The 17,140-nt window shown below is 37.0% G+C and overlaps 1 protein-coding gene across 1 annotated transcript in view; it reads left to right on the top strand.

Moving 5' to 3' along the window:
• SLC66A2 (solute carrier family 66 member 2) overlaps positions 1–17,140 on the top strand; it is a 65,170-nt gene that overhangs the window by 30,868 nt on the left and 17,162 nt on the right. The window contains exon 4 of the mRNA XM_070942443.1: positions 6,735–6,951. Within this exon, the coding sequence (XP_070798544.1) occupies positions 6,735–6,951 (217 nt within the window). The remainder of the gene's footprint in view (positions 1–6,734; positions 6,952–17,140) is intronic.

Below are 17,140 nucleotides of genomic sequence, written 5' to 3'. Positions count from 1 at the left end.
CAATGGGCAGTTAGCCTGCAATACCGCATTCTGCCTTTTAACCACTGCACCACCGTGGCTCTTAAAGCAGTGATATCAGTGGTGAAATCCAAATTTTTTTACTACCAGTTCTGTGGGCGTGGTTTGGTGGGCATAGTGTGGCTTGGTGGGCACGGCTTGGTGGGTGTGGCAAGGGAAGGATACTGCAAAATCCCCATTCCCTCCCAACTCCTGGGGGAAGGAGATTGCAAAATCTCCATTCCCACCCCACTCTGGGGCCAGCCAGAGGTGGTATTTTCCGGTTCTCCGAACTGCTCAAAATTTCCACTACCGGTTCTCCAGAACCTGCTGGATTTCACCCCTAAGTGATATTATTCTACTTTCTTACCCTTTTCTTTTTCCTCAGTAATTATTAATTGGGGGGGAGAGATGGGTAATGTTTTAAGATATTTCCAGCTTTTAAGTTGAGTCTTTGTAAATTAGGTATCTGGCAGGGGAGATAGAATGGTCATGATTTCAAACTTAACCCCACCCCCCAAAGAACAGGGTACTTGTTCAGGACCTAGGACGTGAGTTTTATCAGCATTATATTTATCAGTACATCTAACAACAGATATATTTGTGCAGCTTTTATGCAGAATGCAATAGTCACTAATGCCAAAGTACTTCCAAATGTATCTTCCTTTTTTCTGATCTCCAAGGACTGCTTCATTGCAGAGAATTTAGACCTATAGCAGCTTGTATTTTCCAAAATATTACAAGAGTCCCATGAAATATTTAAGCCCTGATCTATTTAGAAGCAAGAACACAATGTGCAAATGACTACTGAAAATCATGAAAACCCGCAGTAATGCTTACTTGCACACTTACATGGGCGTGGTTATGTTCAATGACAATATTGTAAATATTTCTATAATCTTATTTGCATCTGAACATTAGAGTCATTGGTTATTGGGTCTTACCGTCATGTTCAAGAACATTAGAAACAAAGGTGACAATTAAAAAGACTATGATCTGTTTTCTAGGAAATTGTAGGTTTTTGTGTGTGTGGAAGATAGATAGTTTTAGTATTTAAAATAAATACATGTCAGACTAAGAATTGCTGAAGCAGCAGTAAAATGAAGAAAACTAATTTTCTCATTAAGCTTACCTTTTTTTTTTTTTACTGTTTTCTGTTGTTTGCTATCAAATCAATAAAGCCTACGTCTGCAGAATCTTCTGGATCATTAGAAGAAAATAGTTGCAAATGTATAAACCTAAATTAATTTTAGTGCTTTGTAATATGATACTGTAATTTTTTAGAATTAGTGTATTTGATTTTTAAACATTTGGCTTTGGTTAAACGTTTAACATCACATAGGGGTGGGAGATGTTGCATTTTTGGCATTAGTTTGTGTTATCAGTTAGGCTTTTTCCCATCTCCTGCCCTTTTAAATACAGTTTTCCTAGATACCCAGTTATTTTTCCATCGGCAATGGATGGTACCTGACCCCTAGCACTGTCATCAGATTAAAAATTATTTGGTGGCATCGGCTTTTTTCTTTTTCTTAATTCTCCAGCTTTTATAGAAACAGGACAAGCAGTCCTGCTGTGAAGAGTGCTGAACTTGTTGACATCAATATGCTCACACAAGGCAGAACATAATTCACAGAATAAGCTACAGGAGTTAGGTTTTTTTTTTAATTATCTGATAAAATGGGAAGGATTCTGCATGGAGAGGTCTTTTTTTTTTTTCCAAGTTAAACTGTGAACATTTATTTTTCTGTTTTCATATTGAACCACACTGTAATGTTAAGATAATTACCTTTTATCACCTGGCCTAGGGCTGGTGATTTAAACTCACACTCAATCATGTGGTTTTCTAACTGAGATTGGATCAATAATTATCCTCAAATGGTTATTATGAGGATTAAATAAAGCTGAGAATTATGTAGACCACTGTGGCTCTTAGATGAGGCAAGCTGATGCCTGCAGATGCCAACTAAACATCATACTCCATTTATCTTAAGTTTGTAAAATCTTCCTTTGCTTTTTTAAAAGGAAGTCTGACATCTTATAAAACAGTGGTGTCTTAAAATATCTTTATTTTTAGTTATTAATTTCAGTTAACTCCAGAGGCCTACTTTCTGAGGACATCTGTATGAAACCCAGAGGAATTTGTAGAAATGACAATATTGATTGATTTGACTCCTGACAATCGTAGCTAGATTATGTCCATTCAGCTCCTAGTGTTATGATTGGCTGGGGAGCCCCTGCTATTTCCTGCAAGTTGGTTTAGCTCAAGGGTCTCCAAACTTGGCAATTTTAAGACTTGTGAACTTCCACTGGCTAAGGAATTCTGGGAGTTGAAGTCCACAAGTCTTAACAATTGCCACGTTTGGAGACCCCTGGTTTAACTCACAGAGTGGTTGTTGGAACTTCTCAATAGTATCACACTTATTATGGAGTTGATCCTGAAGAACCCCCCACCCCAATCTTCTCCATTCCCAGCTGCCCCCCATCTTTTTTTAGAAAGCAGTGGAAAACATGCCAGTTAACCCCAGCATTAATAGGATAACAAATACTCCAAAATTAGATCTTCAGATTTATATTGTTTTTAATGAAATCTTTTTACGATTGCTTTTAAAGAGCGTTGATTTTATTGGTATTTCTAGCTACAATTTTATTCCTTAGCTACAATTTTATTCCTTTATTCCTTTCCTAACAGAAACATGTCCCTCCATGAGGATGAGCTATATAGAAATAAAATGTTAATCATGTAAATCTGTCAGAAAAAATTGAATAGGTCTTTGCTGTCGCACTACTACATTTAATTATGTTTTGATCCCTTCTCCAATTTGATAATGAATTCCCTCCACACACAGGACTGAACACTGCTATTTGGACAGATAATTAAGGCTGATGAAATTACCTTTTCTACTGTAGAAATGGGAACACATACATAATCAGTTTTCTTTACTCAACCAATTGATCATTCCACGGGTGTACCTAGCTTAACATTAAATTCTTCTTTTTATATAAGAGCTGAAAAAGATGAAAACCAGAGCAAGACTTGGATCATTAGTGGCGGCAGATAAATAGTGCAGATTGTTCACAGTTAAGCTTTTAGGTAACTTTATATCTTTTCCTAATTTCTACCTTAAAATCTCATATCAGTATTTGATGTAAGAAGCTAATTTATGAAAAAGCTTAAAGTTTTGTTTAACGTAAGACATCATGCCAGGCTTTAGTTTTCCAAGAGGGAAATGGTCACTGAAAATTTCTTACCTGACAAAAACAATTTCAATTTATTGTTAGGAAAGATAGCATAATTTCCAACTTCATTTCTTTCTTCAGATGTTTACTCCTTCAGATTTCATTTTCAAATGGCAGTCCCACTTGCTAATGGAATGTGGGAGATATTTTTTTCAGAAAGAAATCACATTTGATAATCCTTCAGATGGATATTATCTATTCCCAATTGAGTGATCCTATGTCTCCTAAAAGACAAAAAAAAAAGAAAAAAAAAAGAAAAAAAAAAGGATAAGAGTCTGTTTTATGGCTTTCTTCAACCTGTAATGTTCCAAACAAAAAATAAAGACCCCTGCAGCTATCTTATTTATATGTGAATAATGTATTAATTCTGAGCTGTGAGAATTTAAACATTCCTCAAGAATTTGGGGGGGGGAGGGGGATAATCTAAAAAAATGAGATCCCGTACTTGTGTTAGATGTCCTTGATTTTTCTACTAATCTTTTAAAGCTCTAAATCTTCAGTGGGGTAGACAGGACGAAACTTCAGTTTTATCCTAATCTAACCTTATCTAGCTTAATTTAATCACATTTTATGGCTTAAATGTAGATGGAAAAGTTGGACCCTGATAAAGTAATTGACCTTTACTTTTGCATTGCCATTTAAAAATCTCAGAAGAAGTCATTCTTAATCCTATCTTGAAATATCAACTTTGTTATGGTGTGTGTGTGTGTGTGTGTGTGTGAGAGAGAGAGAGAGAGAGAGAGAGAGAGAGAGAGAATATGTGTGTGTGAGAGAGAGATTGAGAGACTTATTTTCTGGTACATTTAAGATTGGTAGATGGATTTTCTAGATAAAATGTAGATGATGATAAATAGATTAGATAGATAGATAGATAAGATAAGAGAATTTCTGCAGTTATCTGAAGAAACTGATTGTTATTCCCAGTTGAATGAACTAGATTACTAATTGGAGAAGATTGTTCCCTTATTCTGAACTTCATACCATGGAGATAATTTAAATTAAATTTCCCTTTATTTTCTAAGGGAGTCTTATTTGAATAAGCAAATCCTTTTAATGAAAGCATCCCTCAGCATAAAGCTTTGATAACATACTACATTGTTTAGGTGTAATAAATTGAAAAACAATTCTATAAATTGAAAAACGATTCTCTCTGTATAAAGCATCCTCCTGCCATTTATCTCTGGAGACTGGATTCGTCCTCTCTTCTCTCTGAATAAAGAGACAAAGAGCAACGTTAATCATTGATTAAATGTACTGTTTGGGGGATAGGATTTCAATGTCTCTTGTTCTCTTTAAAAATATGTAATGCTTGGTCTTTCTCTTCATTAGAATAATTTCATTTTTGGGAAGCCCAAGTACAGGGCTACCTTGTGCGAGTTGAGCACTGCTCTCATACATTATTGACAGAATTGAGCTGATCCTCCCCCAGATCTATCAGGCTCGGTTTTATCTTGCAAACACACTGGGGTTTGGCTTATTGCTCTCGGCTAACTATTGTGGACCAGTCTATTATGGGGTGAGGCTTTCATTATACCTGAAATATAATTAATCTTGGCTAGGCAGTGCTTATAGAGAAGGGATAATAAATGACTTCTATTTTTAATGTTCTCAGAGAATTGTTTTATGTCCTAGTTTATGTCCTAGGGATTGGCAATAAAATAAAGCTTTCCTATCTGTTGGCAAATAAGATGGCTTGCAATGGTGAAGAATGCTTTTTACTGCTGCAGCAGATGCAAGCAAAAGAATGTCAGGATTGTGTTAAAAAAAAAGAGAAAAGTCTTACTCAATTTTGCTGCCTTCCAATAAAGCTGATTCTGCCTCCGATTCTTTCCTTTTTCCCTGTTTGTTCTGGTTAAGACAAAGGCAGGAGGCAGGGGAGCTTCCTGACCTTGCCTTTCCCTTTCAGCCACTTAATTTCATTTGCACCATCAGAAGGTGGTGAATCTCTGTCTACCTTGGGGCTCAAAGAAGTCAGGCTTATCTAGATAGGTTGTCATCATCCCAAATGCCTAAAAGTTAACTCTGACTGCATAGATACGTCCATGTTTTTCCTTGACCACAATATGGAAGCGATTTATCTTTGCTTTCTCTGTGATTTTTTAAAAAACAAACCTGGGCTTTACTTGGGGTCTCCCATTCAACTTCCAACCAGGTCCACCTCTATTTAGTTTTTGTAGGAAGGGGGAAGGATTGTTAGGTGTATCCACTTGCTCTAATTCCAGGTGATTAGAAGAAAGAAGTAGCAATCTCTGTCTGTCTGTCTGTCTGTCTGTCTGTCTGTCTGTCTGTCTGTCTATCTATCTATCTATCTATCTATCTATCTATCTATCTATCTATCTATCTATCTATCTGTTGAGTATTGAATGACCATTCAAAAGGACCAATCAGAAGCGAGTAACTGGAGAGGGAAATTTAGAGGCACATCAATGGCTGAAGCTACGGACAGCTCCCTTTAAAAGAGGCTGCTGCGGCTTGCATTGCTATTGCTGTACCGGAGCTGAATAAACTCATGTAGCTGGTATATGTGTCCTGTGTCTTGTTTGCGCCCACTATTCAACACTATCTATCTATCTATCTATCTATCTATCTATCTATCTATCTATCTATCTATCACCATTCCAAGGTCCTAGAAAGCAATGTTTTCAACATGTTTTTGCTTTTCCTTTACCTAGAAAATCAACCCTTGTTGCAGTAAATTATACCAAACCTTTAATGCCTATGGCTATAGCTCCCATCATTCTCGACTGATCATTTAATGGCTAAAGAAAAGTGTGAGGCCTCCCATCCCTGGGACCAAAGATTTCCCATTTAATTGATAGATATTGATTTGTACCTTGCCCTAAGTCCCTGTCCCAGAAATGCGATGAATATTCTCAAGACAGGGAGAATATACTTTTCTTTCTCACCTAGACAGAATAATCAATAAAGAAGGTAGCAGGTTCTTCATTTGAATCCACCCTGAGATTCTCAGAATCCTGTGAAAATCTTTTGAAGGAAGTTTTGTGCTTTGTGGCATGACCATAGCTATTGGATCCTTGTGCGTATTTAATGTGTCTCCTGATTCTATTTTCTTGTTCTTTGTTGTTCTCTGAATGGATGGCTTTGGATTCTTAGAGAACTCGGCTTTTGTGATACAATCATTGTTGGGAGGACAAATGTTGTCTATTTCCCTCCCTCCACAACTTCAGACTTTGCCACAAATGATATTCCTGATCGTGGTTGATATAATCGCTTGTGCTACAATATTTCACGAAGGCAGTTTTTAATTTGAGTTGCATTTTGCATTTATTTTTCCATGTCACCTTCTCTCCCTATAGTTATGATTTATCAGTGATCTAATTGTATAAGTTACAGTCTCTGTTTATTTGCCAGCTTGTGTTTTTTAATGACGGTTTCCTTAAACTTTCCAAATAATCTTGTATTCCTCTCTTTTTTTTGGAAGCACAAGTGGCAAAGCAGTCCATTTTGTTTTTTATTTATTTATAAACATTGTTTTTCAGATTTTGACTTGAACTCTTTCTGGCACTGGAACAAGTTTGCAGATTATGTGCAGTGCGTTCTGGCTTTCACTGGGGTAACAGGATGCGTCACTTACCTTTCCCTTGACTCCAGTATCTTTGTTGAAACCCTGGGTTTCCTTGCTGTTTTCATTGAAGCCATGGTGGGTATCCCGCAGCTCTACCGTAATTATCAGAATAGGTCTACTGAAGGAATGAGGTAAGATTGTATGCATGTACCATAATTTCTGCCTTTCTTGACATGTGGTTGTTTTCTTTGCCTAAGTGACAGCCCCAGAATTTCTTCAACAAAAAACACCACTACCACCACAAAAACACCATATATGCTTGTGGATAAGCCCCTCCGCTGTTAAGCCAACTTTCAGATTTGTAGCCTTGACACCAGTGGTGGGTTTCAAATTTTTTTACTACTGGTTCTGTGGGTATGGCTTGGTGGGCGTGGCATGGTGGGCGTGGCAGGGGAAGGATACTGCAAAATCCCCATTTCCTCCCAATCAGCTGGGACTTGGGAGGCAGAGAATAGATGGGGGCGGGGTTGTCAGAATTTTTACTACCTGTTCTCTGAACTACTCAAAATTTCCACTACCGGTTCTCCAGAACTGGTCAGAACCTGCTGAAACCAACCTCTGCTTGACACCATGAAAACTCTGCCATGTGCAGATAAGCTAGCGCCTTCAAAATTTTCATGTTTTATTTTTTCATAACTGAATTATCCACAGGTGGTTCACTTTTCATGGTCTTTTGTTAAAAATTCAATGGTCAGCTTAACTCTGGATTGGTTTATTTGCAAATATATATGGCTACATTAAAAAACATTATCACATATACTTGTGGATAAACCCCATCCGTGGATAAAGCAATTCCAATTTTGGCGGTGTATTTTGGAACCTAAAATTCTTGCCTTATCCACAAGTATATATAGTATGACCATAATTCTGTTTTAGCTCTAATAATGTGGGAATATTGGTGGCAGAAAATTAGAAGAAGCTCCTTTTGCAAAGCAAGAATTGTGAGAGTGAAATTGAGAGGCAAGGAAGATTCAGAAAAAAATAAAAAAAATAATATTAGAGCAGAGTATATGTGACTGTGTGTGTGTGTGTGTGTGTGTGTGTGTGTAAGATTTGGTGTAATTATATGTAGCATATACAACATCAAAAGAATTTCCCAAACTAAGAAATATACTGTCTTCTGTGTTATAAGCAGAGCTTTATATACAGCAGCTGAAATTTCTACAAACTTGAATGTAATGATGCAGCACGATCTCCTGAACTCCCCACCCCGTTCATCTTTAAATAAGCATTGTTTGATTATACTCTAGGCTGGGAAATTCATATATAGACTGATTGACACATTACAAAAATTATAATTTGCGCTGCACATTTTGAAAAAAAAAATAGGAATGTTTTCTTGCAAATGCGCTAATTCTCTGTTATTCATTTAATTATGCCAAGTGGTTTCAGGTTTTGCAGAGAGGCCTGTATTTATCCAAGTTCCAAAGCACCTCTGAATAACTTTCAAAATATACGTAGCCTTAATATACTGGCAGGTATTATCATTAGGTTGCTTGAATTAATTTTACCCCTGTTGCTGTTCAGTCTCTAAGTCATGTCCGGCTCTTTGCGACCCCATGGACCACATAGTATTCCAGGTTCCCTTCTACTTTTTTTGTCCTAGGTTTATCATATAAGAGCCTTGATAGTACAAGGGTTTAGTGCACCCTGTTATTAACACAGCTGCCTGCAATTTCTGCTGGTTCGAATCTCTCCAAGGCTCAAGGTTGACTCAGCCTTCCATCCTTTCTAAGGTAGGTGAAATGAGGACCCAGTTTGTGGGGGCAATAAGCTGACTTTGTATAAAATATACAAAAGAATGAAGGCTATTGCTTAAAGCATTGTAAGCCGCCCTGAGTCTCCGGAGAAGGGCGGCATATAAATCAAATTAAAAAAAAATATATATATATATATATACAGAAACTCCCCGACCTATGCCCATAATGGAGGTTACCATAGATAGTGATCCGTCTTTCCACAGAGATACTTCTGCTCTTGGTGTCATAAAATGTTGATAAATTCCATTTTCAAAATCAAATTGCAATTTAGTACAATGTCCTACTGGATGTGTGCCCTGCTTCTTAAGGCATATGCTGGCTATGTGTTGCTTTCTTAAAACTGGTGTCTTTTTAAACAGGGGTCTCCAATCTTGGCAACTTTAAGACTTGTGGACTTCAACTCCCAGAGTTCCTCAGCCAGCAAAGAAACCCTTGTTCTAAAAAGCCAAATTGACCTTTGCCTCTATTTCAATTTGCAAACTTTTCTTTTTTTGAGGCTGAAAGGTGTGTTACTCATGTCTGCCCAGAAGTGCCGTATAATTGTATGCTGCAAATAGAACTGTATTTACTTCTAAGAAGAACTTCATTGAAAATGCTCTCTTTTTTTCAGGGTCTCATTTGGAGGGTCTCTTTTTTGCCATTTCGATTTTTTCCAATCAGAGAAAAACTTTTGAAGTGATAATTTGGGGCTCAGCTCTCTTTCCTCTCTCATGGATGGATGCCTGAGGCATTCTTTGAATTTGGCAGCGCTCTTAGCTCTGAGCAAGCTGCACAATTTCTTTCTAAATTCTTTTTTTCAATCTACTTAGCTCTGGGAGCAGTAAAGTCTTTTACTGTCAGCCCTCTGTTTTACTGTTTTGATGCCAAACCTGCTTGCCCTCTGCAATACTATCTTAATTGCACCTTTCATGAATTCCCTTCTTTGTTACCTTATGCTTTCTCTTTTTTAATGATATATTGGGAACTGAATTAATGCATTTTTTTCCTCCAGATCTGCTGTTATTTAAAAGAAAGATAGAGGTCTGCCTGAACCAGCGTTGTTTTTTTTAGAGCACTGCAAAACAGGGGTACAAAATTTATATTTTAAATGGCATGTCTTCTAGAATTAAGAATGGTAATATGAACACGGTATGTCAGTTATACAGCATTGTAGCTTCAGTCTTTTTTTTTTTTTGTAGTGGGGAGTTCTATTTCAAATCCATTTATTTAAAATACGTGTCATTAACCGTAGTGGGGTGGAAAGAGATTTCTTTAGAAACCTCATTAAATAGGTTTCACTGTTTACTTCAAAATTTTCTGGAGTCTATTTTATCTTCCTTTTTCCCCATTAAGTTGAACCCTCATCTGTTTCAAAGGAATGTGGAATTGACCTTGATGAAGGGATGGATGAGCCTTTAAGGGAAGAAAAACACCAGAGAAAGTTATTTTGAGGAAGAGCCCTGGGTTAAATTGTTGGGGCTTTCTCTCCCACTTCACTACCTTACAGGATTGTTCTGTTAATAGCATTCTTAAAGAGTTTAGGAAAGAATATTCCTGAATGCTAGGAATTTGATAAAAGGATAATATAAGGATTTTCTTTTTAAAAAAAATTCCAATTAGTGATTGACCACAGCAAGGAATTAAACCACAGGAGCTTAGTATTTTGCTGAGAATTTTCCATCCTATGTTAATTCCCTTTTTCACAGCTGCCAGAGAATGTATGAAATTTATGATAGGAATATGCATTTGTGAAATGTATTACAAATAGTAATGGCATGGCTGTTGTTTTCTATGGTATATAGATCAAAGAAGCTGGGTAGGTCAACTCAAATAGAACATCTTTAAAATAATTCACACTTTTTTTTCCTGAAGATACGTTAAGCAAAAACCTGTTTTGCTATACACTGATAATAAACTCCGACCATTCAACTCTCTGGCTACCAAATGCTCAATCTCTCAAAATTACACATTAGCCACATCAAAGAAATAATTACTGAAGTTCTTTCCGGTCGAGATTCCAATATGTCAGCTATCATTTCCTAACTGTAAAAAAGCATTTAATTTAAATGAGAGTTAAATTTAGACTTAATGAGGCCTGTAGCATCTGATTTGTAGAATCTGGAAATAAGTATGTCATTTCAGACTTCTTTGATGTTAACATTAGAGCGGTTCAACCCTTTGAATTCAAAGGCATAAAGTTTTACTTGGACTACCTTGGGAGAAGACAGTAAATAAACATCGCTCTCTTTTCCAGGATTGTGTAGCTGCTGTAGTTCTCATATTGTGACAATCAGCATTTAAATTCCATTTCTCCCAAGGCTGACGTCTCCTCTAACTTTATTTCTCCCTTCCTGCATTTTCTGTAATCAATATATTCTCCTCAGCTTCCACGGTTATGACTGTGTGCTTTGAAGCAGTGCTTTGCTTTTTCTGCCATCAATGCTTTCATCACCCTCATGCTTATTCAGTAAACCCCATGCTTTTGATATTGGTCTCTGTCATCCACATGGCCTTATTTAATAGCCTTTCTATGGCTCCCCTGTCTACCACCTTGACCTGAATGCTTTTGGTCAGTATTGCTGCAAATATTTCTTTCTTCTGACTTTTTAATTAGGATAACACCAGGTTGCCTCGAATGAGAACCTGGTGAGCCAAATCATTGCCAGCCCAAGAGCATTGACTATATAGCACATAGGAAAGCATTTGGAATAAGAATTCTTTTTTGGGCATTAAAATGCAGCACCTCAAGCAATTATTTGTTGAGACTATGGATAATTGCTGTCGGTGTGGAATCCAGCAACTCTCTCTGTATAAGGAATTCTGATACGGGATTTAATTCAGTAAATAAAACTAAGCTTTTGATGTAGGCATACAGAATAAGCTTGATCCTTGCAAGATGAGACAGCATGTTAAAATTTCACATACTATCAGTAAACTGAATTACTTTTTAAAATATTTTTTTAAAATAATGATTGAACAAGCACAGAAAGAAAATTAGCCATTTAAAAGTGCAATGAGCCTCTGTTTTAGACACTGCTTAAGGCAAGCCTTTATTTTTCATATCATTGGGGTTGTTTTGAGTAGAGATAATTTATTTGCTGCTTAGTAAATACTGTTCAAATGCTCTTAAAATGCATTTGGTTTATATTAGGAGATTCTTCATCTTGAAAATACACACATGTAATTACAAATAATAGCTGAACTATATAATTTGTAGAGTACAATGGTTAATGCAAGATGAAGGATTTTTTAACCACTTCAACTATATTATTTAAAAGAACTGGAAAAGTGTGCAAATCCCTCCCCCCCCAATAAATATTATGCTGGTGCTGTTGAATGGACTTCAACCGTTCAACAGATGCCATACAGAAGCAGATGAGCCATGCATAAGAAAGATTTTGGTACTATAGGAAGAAAAAAACAGTTTTGAACCTTCCTCCCTCCCTCCCTCCCTCTTTGGAGGTCCTTCCTGCCATCATAAATGCACTCTTAAAAAGATCTTTGCTTTGCTGATCATTTGCCATAGTGAATATATGGTTTGCACTTCCACCAAAGAAGGTGCTGCTTGCAGTTTATCACTATGTTGGTAACCATTATATGGGATTTAGTATTACAAAGAATCCAGTGGAAGCAGTTTGTTGTCAATGTCCCAGAAAGAAATGGGAAAGAACTACATTTATTGAGTTTTAGATGCCCCTTATGCTTAATATGCCAAGTTAGGATAGTTAGATTAAGGAAGGATCCTACTGCATTTTAAAATACTTGATTCAGATTCTTGCAAATAGTTAAGTTATACTTGGAGATGATGGGAATCCCAGAAGGAACCTTAGAGATAATCTAATTGAACCCTCTGCTCAATGAAGATATCTACTATTAAACCAATTGTGATAGATGACATCCTTGGAGGAAGGAGAGTCCACCCTCTCCTGAGACAGACTGTTTTCCTTCATTCATATCACTCTTACCAGTATGAATTTTCTTTTACTGTCCAGTAGAAATTTACATGCCATTGAACTTCTTCTATCTTCTGCAAAAAAAAAACTCTGAACAATTTTTAAAAACATATTCTTATATATATAATTCTTAAGATTGGATGTATGCATGTTGTATATTCTTTGATATATATATATATATATATAGGAGATAGTTTGAAAGACAGACTCTGAACCTCTGCTGTAGATTAAAAACTAATATTTAATTGCCTAGACTGGTCTTAAAATCATTAAAGTAAAACAACAATGTGAACTACTGACATGATGTCCCAGTTTAAATAAATGAAGAACTTAATATACTGCATTTTCTTAAGGGATTTGCAAGACAACAGTATTAAATTAATCTTTGTTGATAATTATGAGTTTTGGTGTGGTCTTCCATTTCCTAAAATGCTTCCCCAGACAAGATTAATCTCTAATTAAATGGTAGATTATTGCCTCTTTGGCATTCTAAATTGTCTCTGAATTTTGAAATGCACAACTCATGGATTTTTCTTAATGTGCAGCATGGCCTCAAATTAAGTGTACAGTGTTTGATTTCCACCTACTCATGGGCTTAATTCAGAAGTGGCATTGCCTTTGCATTATGTAAAAAATTAACTGTTTGAACTAATACCTCTGCGCTGAGTAATGAATAGCTTGCAATATTTTCATGGTAGCAGTGCCTTAGGAAAAATAGCATTTCTGTGTTTATCATTCCTTGCCCATACGGAAGTAGAGATCCGCCTATCTATAGAAGAGTTCCCCAACCTTTTTGCGGTTGCGGACCGGTGGTGGGGGGCGAGGGGATGGTTCTGTGCAAATGGCAGGCAAGTGTGCGTGTGTGCAGCTTCATTTGCGCACGTGGCAGTCAGGTGCGCTGCTCACTTGGAGCATGCGCACTCGCCCACCACTTCCACAGCCCATTTTCGAACGGCTCAAGGCTCAGAAGTGGCTCACGGCCCAGGGTTGGGGACCCCCGATCTATAGCTTCCATTTCTAACAGCAGAACCACATGCGCTCAACGCAGTGTGGGTAGGAAAGCTGCATTGTCTGAAATATAAATAACATATATAAGTAACACAACTGAGGGTCAGAATTCTTGTAGCACCCTTTATGATGCTTGAAACAAGATTTCTTCTGAGGAGTCCCTAGCATGTGGGTTTCATCCTATATGAAGAGCTGCTAATTTTATGACTGCCTCAGGAACCTCCTGAAAAGGAAAGCCCATATGCCCATTGTTAAATTTGATTTAAGTATTTAACTGCTGTGGCAGATGTCTGTGAGATTCTTGGTAGTTTTCAGTTACACAAATCTGTCCTTAATTTTATTAAAAAGCTAATTCTATCAGCCATGAACACATTCCAAGATGATGCTGTATTTGCTTAGTGGATGTGACCCAGGATCGTCTTTCTCTATGGTAGGTTGCTAAAGAGTCAGGCATGACATCTCTGCTCCTGTCCCAAAGTTAGCTGAAACAAACCTCTTGTATTAGGTCATCCATTTACTCGGGGATACAATTTCTGCTTCATACCAGAGTTCCCAAAATAACATTGGAGCTCTTCTTTCTTTCTTTCTCAGTCCCAGTTAACTGATTTTTCTGATAGATGGGACTGGACATCTTGCTGGCTCTTGAGATTATCAGTGCTGCTGAAACGCCAGACAGATTGCTGCAAAGTGACATAAGAAATTCCTATTCCGAGGGGTTGCACATCGGCATGCCGGAATGAGCTTTGAATTTAGAACTCCTAAGTGTTGTCCAGTGATCCCAGGATTGGTCTCAAAAGAGACTCTTATTACCTGCTCATTCAGGAATTCCATATTTTTAGGTGCAAGTTGGACAGACTCAGATTTTAAAAGAGTAAAAAGGTAATTCTTTTTTTTTTAAAGTAACTCTTTTCATAAAACTGATAATTAGAAGTTTGGGAATGGGTTGCATCAATACCTTCCTGAATTTTTGGTTGCATTCACACCAAATTCTTTAATTTTCATACATTTTCCCTCCTGTCCTTAATTTTAGAGTAGATACAAATCTGCTCTTTATGATCATCTAAACTGTCATATATGGTAAAGACATATTCCTGAATAAAGTCATATAAAAATAGTCCTACGCATAGCTAAATAAGAAAAACAGCATAATTTCATAATAAAACAGGTTCAATTTGATATCAATTAAATTCATTTTAGTGAAAAATTATTTAATAGTTAAACTATTTAAATCATGATTTACACATTGGGCAATACAATTCTATTCTTGTTTGTTGAATGAGAGTATCTGAATGTATATTTTTTATTACTCAGATTCTTCTAAAGTTATTAGGGTAATACAGTAATCCAATTCATAATGAGGATTTGAAGCAGTGCATCTTTCATTGGAGCGGTATGATTTAAAAGTGCAACTAATTACTTTGGCTGCAAAAATTGACACAGCAAAGAACTTAGTTGAATTCCACATGAAAGGTAAAAGCAAGTTACCCCTGTGCCATTTTCATGCAGTGCCACAGAGTTAGCTTGCTGTTGATTTCTTCTGGGATGTTTTCTGACTCCCCAGTCTAACCTGCAGCTATGATATCTTGTGGTCATTTTCTGTCCAAATGCTAACCAGACCATACCCTCCTTAGGTTTCAGTCCTACTAGGCTGACCAAGTGCTACCACTTGATTAGGCAGAGAATTTACATAAATCTGGTCATCATTCATTGGTTATATTAGTAAGACTTTTCCTAATTGTAGAGAATATTTGTAGCTTGGATTAGATTTAGGCAAGAGATTTGTCCTCCGAGCTTGCTGCTTAGCTCCCGGATGTTTCATTACCAGACTAAATAACATCTTCAATGGTTTTTTTTGGGTGAAGTGTCTTGTTCATTTGTATACTTTTCCTAATATTTCTTAAATATTCAGTGTTGAATATTGAACACTGATCTTGGTGATTTCTGAGCTGATCTCAGAGTAAGTAACTAATAATTGATTGGGGTATGCCACCCAGAATTGTTGAGAGTTGGATATCCATCCAAGTATCCATGCATTATCTATGTCAGTCCACCATCCATCCATCCATCCATCCATCCATCTATCCATCCATCCAGTCTATAGACTAGATTGGGAAGATGCAAAGTCTTGGAGCAAGGCAGTGGCTAACCACACCAGCATTTTTCCAAGAAAAGTTGACCTTGACTTGTTATTTCTGCTTAAGATTTCACATATATTTGTGTCTCTATGCGTGATACAAACAATGCCACGTTTTTGTTTTTGTCATTGGTTATTTTTTTTCCTATGCTATATCTTTATTTGGCTTTTTTCTCTGCAAAAATAGGTAAAATAAATCACCAGCATATATCTGTATTTTCTGAACCTTTTGCTTTGACATGAGTTACTATTGGTATCTTGTTATAGCCAGCACTTGGAAGAATGGGTGCCCGTTTTGTAATCGGTTCCTGTTTCATCAGCAGATAAAGATCGACTGAATAGAAAGTATTGAAAATATTGCTAAGAAAATGAGCAACAGATGGTAACTGGTTTCATTCTTTCTTAGTGTCTATGGTCTACATGTCCTTGGCCATCTTTCTTTTGAAGGACACTTTTGTTTTTTCTCAGGTTTCGGCAGCATAATAAATAAAAGTTATCTCTGCATGTTGTTCAAGACAACTGAAAAAGACTTGGGAATAGTGATTAAAGATTGAATATTTCTTTTGAAAACCACATTAAGAACTTTGGCCCTAACAGATCCAGTTATTTCTTCATTGCTAAGTTCAGGCTCGGCTATCAGAATTGGCCAGCACTCCAAATATTCCATTATCATATTCCATTGGAGAACTTGTGGAGAGAATAAAGTGGTTATTACAAAAATACTTGGCAAAGCTGGTTCATTAGCCTTTACTTCTGGAGCACTGAATCTTTTGCTAAGAAGGACATTAAGGGAACATTCAACTGTTCACCCCCAGTTTGGGGACTTCTTCACTTTGTTTTATATTTCTTCTCAGATTCCATAATTTACAGCATTGTTTGTGAACAAGCGGCACACGAGGCACTTGAAATTCTTTCAACTGTTGTTCAATTTTCATTTCTGCTTAATTTAGTAGCGTATGTATTTTCTTGACATATCACTTCTTTCAGGGAAAAAAATAGGTTCCTTTGTTAATACACAAACCCATTCTGGATATCGCTGTACTCATCAACTCTTAGGACATAAATTTTCCTATCTGGTTTATTTATTTATTTATTTTTGATTACTTGGTTTCTTTATATACTTCATCAGTTGTTCTTCTGCAATGTCTGCTGTTTCTGTTATCCTGTATCCTGGTTGAAGTGACAGAAATGTGGATTTAGTGTGCATTCTCATCTATACCAACAGGAGAATTGCATAAATCAGCAGTCTCCAACCTTTCCGGCTTTGCGGACTGGTGTGGGGAGAGGAAGATGGTTCTACACAAGCGGTGGGTAAGTGTACGTGTAGCTCCCTTTGCACAAGTGGTAGATACATGCACCTGCTGCTTGCATAAATGGAGCTATGCGCACATGCTTGCATGCAGGTGGCCACTTTGGTGGCTTGGTTTTGAACAGCCTGTGGCCCGGTAGTTGGCTGTAGCCGAGGGTTAGGGACCCCTGGCATAAA

This window comes from Pituophis catenifer, unplaced genomic scaffold (genome assembly GCF_029215685.1).
Source record: "Pituophis catenifer annectens isolate HBS135680 unplaced genomic scaffold, rPitCat1.0.hap2 SCAF_3, whole genome shotgun sequence".
Classification (NCBI taxonomy): domain Eukaryota; kingdom Metazoa; phylum Chordata; class Lepidosauria; order Squamata; family Colubridae; genus Pituophis; species Pituophis catenifer.
The sequence above is the reverse complement of the archived record's forward strand: the minus strand, read 5'-3'. Positions and strand labels throughout refer to the sequence as shown.